Source organism: Salvelinus namaycush, chromosome 13 (genome assembly GCF_016432855.1).
Source record: "Salvelinus namaycush isolate Seneca chromosome 13, SaNama_1.0, whole genome shotgun sequence".
In the NCBI taxonomy this organism is placed as follows: Eukaryota; Metazoa; Chordata; class Actinopteri; order Salmoniformes; family Salmonidae; genus Salvelinus; species Salvelinus namaycush.
In genome coordinates this window covers 9183512-9192650 of record NC_052319.1, presented here as the reverse complement: position 1 = coordinate 9192650, position 9139 = coordinate 9183512, and the positions used below count along the sequence as shown (strand labels likewise).

Genomic DNA, 9139 nt, shown 5'->3' with positions numbered 1-9139 from the left:
TAAATTTAAGATTTTGATGGGGATTTTTTAATTATGTTACTTACAGTAGATTGACACACTGGTGCGTAAATAGACTAGTGGTTAATGGCAATGTGTGCCTTGTTGCAAGTGTTGTTACCAGGTTGCAGTTTATTAAGATCCACATATCAACATCATATCAACCCTGGGACTACGTGGCCCTGTGTAGTTACATGTTTGGCATTATTAACATGGTAATTCACAGACGACTTTCAGCACGTGTAATTACAAAACATATTTGTTTCATAGTGGAACAAGAAAATGTGTAATAACATGAAATAGATCATGAATAATTATACATGTGCTTGCTGGTGTGCCCACCAACAGACCTCAATTCACACTGGATGGAGAGAATGTCACCATGAGCTGCCGTCACAATTTCAAAGAGATCCCATTGTGGTGTGGTATAGTTGGACAACCAGACGGCAAGAACTCATCATGGACTCGCTTTACCCAACCAAACTTGGGGGAGATCCTTGGGTGGGACTTTGCTCAAAATTAATTGCAAATACTGCACAAGTGTTGAGACAGCAGATGCTGTTTTGCGTAAGATTAGCATGACTTTGCTTTCTTCGTTGTTGTTGCTTGAAAATTAATCATTGTTCCACTGTGAATTAGTTTTTATTTAACTAGGCAAGTCAGTTAAGAACACATTTTTATTTACAATGACGGTCTAGGAACAGTGGAACAGCCTTGTTCAGGGGTAGAATGACAGATTTTTACCATGTCAACTCGGGGATTCAATCTAGCAACACTTTTGGTTACTGGCCCAACGCTCTAAACACTAGGCTACCTGCCGCCCCAAGTGTTGATGCCATAGACTTTCACTAGGCACTGTATATTTCAAAATTGAAATAAATGTCATTGCAGTAATTTATAATTTTTAGTGTTTTTCATGATGTACTAGTAGTAGCAGTAGTGTAGTTCATTAGATTACTTTAGTTTTCAGTGATGTTCTTGGATGTGTCTCTTCAGAGGTATCTGTCACAATGAAGGATACACTAATAATTTACTTTGCTTTACAAATTGTAAATATCAGTAAACTGTGTTAAGTATGTCGGTAGAGCATGTTGTGTGCAACGCCATGGAGGGTTCGATTCACGGGACCATGTCTTGCTGAATTATGGTATTTATATTTGTTTTGTCATTGTAAGAAGCTGTTACTGTGTTTCAACGCACATACTTTTTGTTTCATAGTTGTACAATGGCACTCCACAAATAAAATGTATTCAACACTTGAAATTCTGTATTTTTGTGTGGGAGGGAGTTTACATATACAGTACATAATAAAAACTCGTTTTAAGAATAATAATAATCGTATTCTGTTACCTAAGACCTTCATAAACACAATCAAGGGATTATTTGTCCAATAGCATATATGGAATTGATTTATTGGACTGTTAGAATGTTGATGTCCAAAAGACGTGTCATTGGCTCAAAGTAGGGTCCCTTGAGACCTAGAATTTCTGGAAGTTTGCTTTAAAACTGCAACAAATGATCTCCACCCCGTGCAAATTATTCTCTCCACCCCATGGTAAAATGTATAGAATTGCAGGAAATTAACTTTAAAACATAAAATCATTGTCAAGGGACAATTTAAACATCTCCACCTTTAAAAATGATTATAGTTACATTTGACTGTTTTTGGTACAGTAGGCTTGTTATGATAGTTGTGTAAGGATCAACGCTGGTAGAGACGAGAAGCAGGTACAGGGAGGGAACATTTAATGGCAACGGACATGGAACAGGACAGGACAGCGTCTGGACATGAACACATAACATTAATGCAGACACAAGGAACAAATGGGAGCAGACAGTTATAGACGGGGCAATCAACAAAGGGAAGGAGTCCAGGTGAGTCCAATGAGCGCTGCTGCGCGTAATGATGGTGACAGGTGTGCGTAATGTGAGCAGACCAAGTAATTGGGCGTCACTCTAAAGCGGAAAGGTGGAATAAACGAGTCAGGAGTAGGTTTTCTTGATTGAACAAGTTCTCTATTGAGGGCATTTGGTCAACACAAACACTCCAACATAATCATTGAAAATCTCCCAAGGAAAAAACATACATCTTCTTCTCCAGATCAAACAGGAACATAATACGATTATCTTTAAACTACAACAAAAGTCACAGGATTGTCATCATCTTAGTGGTTCTTCATGGATAGCTCCTCAGTCTCGGTGGCCATCTTCCAGAGATAGTTTTTCCCCCTCCTCTGCGGGTTCCATACTCTCTCTTATAGGGGAAGGAGAATATCTCATTAGTACCGTCAGCTGTGCTTAATTGCCTCTGGTTACCTTGTCTCCCATGCCTTGTTGGGCTACTATCCGTGAGCCCAGCCTGCCCTCTGGTGGTCCTTCCACAGTAATGAAGGGCAGCCTGGCGCCCTGGAGCACTAGGGAGGGAGAGCAGGCGTGACAAGTTGCATATTTGGGAATATTTTGCTTATTGTGTTGACTCTCATCATTGACATGCATCCTCTATATGGAACAGCAGTCAATTTTTGGTCCTTAAATGAAACTGGTATACTTTTTTATGTATCACAATTTTCTTTAACCAATTATGGTCGTTAAGACAGGGCCGACAGACATGTTCCCTACTTTTTCCCTCTTCCATTTCTGCGGTAATGCTGCAATTAGTTGGTTGTAATTTTGGGTAGAGCAGACGTTTCCATAGAGCAGACATTTCCATATATTTTTGTAAGCTACATGTGTGACAACTCCACCAGTCCAATTTATGATAACATTTACAAACATTCTTCCTTTTTCAAATTTCAAAAAAATAATCTATTAGTATATTTGAGTTTAACCACAATATTTGTTGTATTGTTTGTTATGTTTTTTTTTTGTGGATTAAATTGAAATTGCAACCAACTTTCTATGGCTTGTTTTAAAATATCGATATTTGGTAGATGATTTCCTTTTCAAATAACTTAAAGTGAGAGGTTGTAATCTGAATAAAGGGAAAAAGGCCTTTCTTGAACATAGGGTGAGACATTCTTACTAATTTGCTAGAGAGCCAGTTCGGAATCAAATACAACTGCTTTTATGACTGAAGACTTTAGTGATAGGTCTAATGCTTTAATATGTAAGAATTTCTGCCCTCCGAATTCATATTCATTATATAAATAGGCACGTTTAATTTTGTCTGGCTTGCCGTTCCAAATAAATTATATGAGGATAAAATATTCAATTTTAAGTAACTTCGTTAGGTGTAGGCAAGATCATAAGAAAACAGATAAACTGGGATATGATTAAAGAGTTAATCAGGGTGATTTTTCCACAAATAGACAGGTATTTTCCTATCCATGGTAGCAAGATCTTATCTATTTTTGCTAACTTTCTATTAAAATGTATTGGAGTGAGAATTTATTCATTTTGGGATATGTTTACTGAGTATGTCCACATCGCCATCAGACCATTTTATTGGTAAACTACACGGTAATGTAAAAGTTGTGTTTTTTAGTGATCCAATACTAATATAGTACATTTATCATAATTTGGTTGTAATCCAGAGGTTATAAAAGTTATCTAGATCCTCTATGAGGCTGTAGAGGGATCCAAATTGTGGATTTAAAAGAAAACATTAATCATCAGCATACAATGACACCTTTATTTTTAACTTGAAGAATAATGATTTGTGTAAAGCTAATAGTTACAAGCATTGCTGATGATCCACACACGCCCACTTCCAGAAACACTCCATTCTGTTAGTTAGCTCGCTAACGTTAGCTAGGCTACGGGTTAAGATTAATGTTAAATTTAGGAGTTAGGTTAAGGGGTTAAGGTTAGGTAAAGGGTTTTCTAAAAGAGTTAAGGTTAGGGTTAGCTAACATGCTAAGTAGTTGCAAAGTAACTAAAAAGTAGTAAGTAGTTGAAAAGTCGCTAATTAGCTAAAATGCTAAAGTTGACCGTGATAAGATTTGAACTTTCAACCTTTGGGTTGCTAGACATTTTTGTTATACAACCATCCGTACACCTGTCTTTTCGCAATCATATGAAATCGAACACATCATAAGAAACGGGTTTATGTACAGAATAATAAGAAATGCTCTGAGACCAGGTTGTGTGGGAGGAAGATGACAAAACCTGTAAGGCAGGCCTATTTCGTGACGATCATCGTAAAAGAAGTCTCTGGTCGGAATTCACGAAGGCTTCAAGAGGAAACAACTGAAAAACAATCTCATGACTTGTGTACGGTGGATATTTATGTGGTGGAGCACCGAGTCGAAAGTCACATGTAAGCTTTCACAAACAGTGACGTCTCACAAACAATTATGTTTTGATAGTCAATGACTATAGTATACATTTTTTTAAATCCTGGTCTGCTACAGAAATAAAGGTAAGAAAAGCTAATGCTGCTGTAAAATGTGAATTACAAGAAGTCGGAAGTGATGGTAACACTGCTGATACTCGCTGTTTGTTTGTTTGTTTGTTTGTTACCTATGCATAGTAACTTCGCGTCCATCTACATGTACAGATTACCTCAACTAGCCTGTACCCCTGCACACTGACTCGGCACCGGTGCCCCCTGTATATAGCCTCGTTATTGTTATTCTTATTGTGTTACTTTTTATTTTGGCCTACTTGGTAAATATTTTATTCTCCTTGAACTGGCTTGTAAGTAAGCATTTCACGGTAAAGTCTACACTTGTTGAATTCGGCCCATGTGGCAAATGAAGTTTTGATTTGATACGTAAATGAAACACAATATGCAGCACAGTTTTATAATGTGTAGACTGTTCAAAAATAGCACAATCATAAACTATTACTTATCTGGACAAAAATAAGTTTAATTCTAAAAGCACTGCTCCTTCAATGACCCTCTCAGAAGTTTAATTTATTTTTGCGTTTTTAATATGCTTTTGTGTTGGCATCGTACCACAGAATGAGTCAATGGAAACAAATTCAACAGCTCGAGTTCAAATACCTGGAGCAGGTGGACTACCTTTATGATGACAGCTTCCCTATGGGTATTCGGCAGGTGCTTTCTGACTGGATTGAAAGCCAGGACTGGTGAGTGTGTCTGTATGGGTGTCTGTGAATGTGTGTTTGCACACATGTATGCATTTGGTTTGGAGTGTCAAAATATTACACTACAACACTGGAATACTGTGTCTTAATCTCAATAGGTGCATTAACTGGGCTGTGTGCAATATTTATTTTTTGATGGGTACTTTACAAATATTATCAGGTCCCACAGCTATGTCCCTGATCTCTGTTTTTAAAATGTCTGTTTGTACATAATGTTTTATATGTTCACCCGGGGAGACTGCAGCTGTAGATTATCTGTCAGCTAAATCTGGTGCAAAACATCACCTTTTTATACCCCCCCCCCCCCCCCCCCCCCCCCCCCCCCCCCCCCCCCCCTTTTCAGGGATATGGCCGCAAACCATGAGTCCATGGCGACAGTTCTCCTCAGCAATCTCCTGTCTCAGTTGGACAGGCAGTATTCTCAGGAACAGAACTTCCTACAAAGACACAACCTGAAGAACATCAACAAGCAGTTGCAGGTGCCACAACAACCTCCCTTACAATACCATACACCCAGGGCAAAAACAACCCAAAAAATAATTGGTAGCACTGGTGCTTCCAACTTAAAATTAGGCGCACAACATAACATTCAGGAGCATCAGAAAAGCGGATTTGTACATTGATTTAGGCCTTTATTGGGCCTATATGAATTCTAGCTACGTTTGAAGCACATGCTGTGCCCTAGAAACGAATAACCCTTCAAATACATTGTTTATTATAAAAAGCTAAAATGTTGATACAAATGCCTGCATGCTGAAATCCACTGTTCCGATTAGTTTACACTTAAAAACAGTTCAGTAGCGATGAGGTTTGTGCAGTAGGCAATAAGCCCAATACATTATCACTGCATATTGGCTATGCTTGAAATGCCCTGCCAATGTTGTTGGCAAGTTAGTTTTTTAATTCTTTCAAAACTTGAGGTATATGATCACACCGGTAATGGCTCCATTGTATTACTTGAGTGAGCATACATGTAAATAATTATTATTAAAAAATGTTTTACTGGACTGATAGTGCCTGCATCTGATGGTCAGGTTCAGCGGATGGGGGGAGAGAGCAGCAGAGGGTCCGCCTCTCACCATCCCTCCGCTAATAATAACAATACAAGCCTACACTCAACTACTCATTCATTGCAGTTCTGGTTGAAGTGCAAGTACAGGAAGCACATTTTATGGCTTCAAAAAGTGTTGACGGTGCTGAATAAAAATAAAAATATGAACTCACTCATAAAAACAGCAGCTATTTGCTCTATTCGTTGACGGTCTCTCTAGTCATAGTTTTAAAAGTTGAGAAATCTCACAGTATAAAGTTTGCTGTGTGCTCGAGGAAGCTGCAGACACTGTAATTTGAGCTAATTGATTGGCTAGCCGTAGGCCTGTAAGTGCAATTGATTGCTGTGTCCGGGACCGTGGTGTATGGCACTCAGTGGCAGCGGTACAGCGAAGCCTAATTGTAGCAAGAATTATCCTGGGTGATATATTTTTGTAGTCCCACTAGTACTCTCAAAATAAAATTCCAGGTGGCACAGCAAATTACTTAGGCGCATATGCGACCAAAATGGTCATACTTTAGAGCCCTGCATACACCTAACCTAGTTAAAACCCGACTGAATGCTGCGCTAAATCAGTTTGCCAGCCTACCATACACCATGCATATCCAACATTGATAAGTCTCTCCTTGAAATTGATGCATTCAAGCATTGAGGTGATTTAGTACAACCTAGGGCTGTTGCGGTGACCGTATTACCGCCACACCCCGGCGTTTACGAGGCAGTCAAATTCCACGTGACCCTTCAGTCACGGTAATTAGGCTTCTCCAACCTCTGACGCTGCTGATGGTCATTAGTAGCCTACCAAACTTGCTAACTCCCTGGTACTCAGCGCTCTAGGTACTCAGCGCTCTGTTGTCCCTCTAATCACTCTGACATCAATGCAAATGCAATGGAATATCGAATCAAACACACATGAGCGCTCATGTTGCGCAACCTTTCAATAGGCTATGCAATTGCGTGAGAACTGATTGCCTCGACTAAAAAGAGGATCCGCTTTCTATAGGCTAGGCCTACTATATTTATTTTTCAACTTTCCTAATATTAAGCACATTGCTTATATTTACAGGAGTATAGCTTACCTGGCTGGCATGAAAATAAACCACGGGGAAAAGCGTCTTCCATTCACTATTTAAGTGCATAGATGACTTATTGTTTTCTGCTGCCCCTGTTTTTTGATACAGGTGCATGATAATGGTCCATTCTAAGTCAAAACAAAATTCACAAATTTATGATTTAGTATATGTAAAGACAAGATTAAATCAAGAATAGTCTGATGGGTGACAATATTAGCCTATCACTTGTGAATGATGCCTAGCATAAGAAACAATGTAGCCTTGCTCATAGTTCTATATGTTTCAATAAGGTTTGTATCACAACTAAAGTGGCCAAATAACTTATTAAAATTAAGCACAGTTAGGCTCTACACCCCTTGTAAAGCAGATAACTGGCATACATAAGCAGCATGTGAGTTTCAAGTTTGGGGAAGATAATTTTCACCATAAAAATGCACATTTATAATAAAAGCATTACGTGCATAATTGCATATCATAATGGTGTTTTCCGCTAATGGAATATTCACGCTTATAGCATCCTACCATGTGCTTATAATGTGAAGAAATAGCCTAATAGTTTATCAACATTTTATACAACGGGTGGGTCTAATCCTGAATGCTGATTGGTTAAAAGTGCATTCTAACTGGTGTCTATTCCACAAGTTACCACCGGCTAAATCTATGAGGTTAAAATGCCTATTTACTCTTTTCCATCTGACTGCACAATCCACTGTCTCATCAGCCCAGTAAGGGAAGTTTAAAATTGATCTCCGCTATAAAAAGCATCTCGACATTATCTCACATTTCTTTTAGACTAACATTTAGTTTAATAGCGAGAGATTTGTATAAATCTTACTGTCTGTCTTTCCGACATTTAGATTTTTTATTTTTCAATATTCAAATTCGATCTCCAACTGTCCCATAGTAATGTAATGAACGTGTAGGGGTCGGGACGAGAAAGAGGCAGGCAGCGTTTCTCAGCCAGTCGAAATCATGAATCCGCTGGCATAATTTTTATGGATATATATATATATACACACACAAAGAAATGTCAATTAAAAAAAGGTGCAGCTAGTTTGCAGTCATTCCAGCTTCAGTTTGAAGTTATTGTGTTAGCTGTTGTTGGCTAGCTCCTCTGAACAACAGTGTCCTAATGAGCGAGCACATTTTCCATGCCAGGCGAAATTGTCTCATTAGCTCATTGTTATGGATGTATCCAAATAAATGTCACTAGAAAACAGCTTAAACAAATGCAGCTACGGTTATTCTGTCTGAACTGTTTGACATGACTGTAAGTTAGCCGTAGTTGGCTAGCTAGTAAGCAAGGGACAAGAACGTTGCCAGCCAGTATGGCAATGGAACATATAGAACGACTGGGTCGCATCTAGCAAATCTAGATTTGTGTCGTGACTATTTAAAAAAAAATATATATATATTTCACCTTTATTTAACCAGGTAGGCTAGTTGAGAACAAGTTCTCATTTGCAACTGCGACCTGGCCAAGATAAAGCATAGCAATTTGACACATACGACAACACAGAGTTACACATGGAATAAACAAAACATACAGTCAATAATACAGTAGAAAAATAAGTCTATATACAAGGTGAGCAAATGAGGTGAGATAAGGCAGGTAAAGGCAAAAAAAGGCCATGGTGGCGAGGTAAATACAATATAGCAAGTAAAACACTGGAATGGTAGATTTGCAGTGGAAGAATGTGCAAAGTAGAAATAATGGGGTGCAAAGGAGTAAAATAAATAAATAAATGCAGTAGGGGAAGAGGTAGTTGCTGGGGCTAATTTATAGATAGCCTATGTGCAGTAATCTGCGAGCTGCTCTGACAGCTGGTGCTTAAAGCTAGTCAGGGAGATAAGTGTTTCCAGCTTCAGAGATGTTTGCAGTTCGTTCCAATCATTGGCAGCAGAGAACTGGAAGGAAAGACGACCAAAGGAGGAATTAGCTTTGGGGGTGACCAGTGAGATATAC

General features: G+C 38.7%; 1 protein-coding gene and 1 long non-coding RNA gene across 5 annotated transcripts in view; one reads left to right on the top strand and one right to left on the bottom strand.

Annotated features, from left to right (window-relative positions):
- Nucleotides 1–1978: 1978 nt before the first annotated feature.
- Nucleotides 1979–9139, bottom strand: part of LOC120058216 — a 35297-nt gene continuing 28136 nt past the window's right edge. The window contains exon 3 of the long non-coding RNA XR_005477989.1: nt 1979–2251. This is a non-coding gene — a long non-coding RNA (uncharacterized LOC120058216). The remainder of the gene's footprint in view (nt 2252–9139) is intronic.
- LOC120058215 (signal transducer and activator of transcription 4-like) overlaps nt 3712–9139 on the top strand; it is a 32393-nt gene continuing 26965 nt past the window's right edge. For 3 of the 4 annotated variants that reach the window (XM_039006708.1, XM_039006709.1, XM_039006707.1), the window contains exons 1-3: nt 3712–4255; nt 4903–5031; nt 5393–5528. In XM_039006708.1, coding sequence (XP_038862636.1) covers nt 4095–4255; nt 4903–5031; nt 5393–5528 — 426 coding nt within the window. In that variant the 5' untranslated portion in view covers nt 3712–4094. Of the gene's footprint in view, nt 4358–4902; nt 5032–5392; nt 5529–9139 lie in introns of all 4 variants that reach the window. The other variant, XM_039006710.1, reaches the window with a different exon arrangement.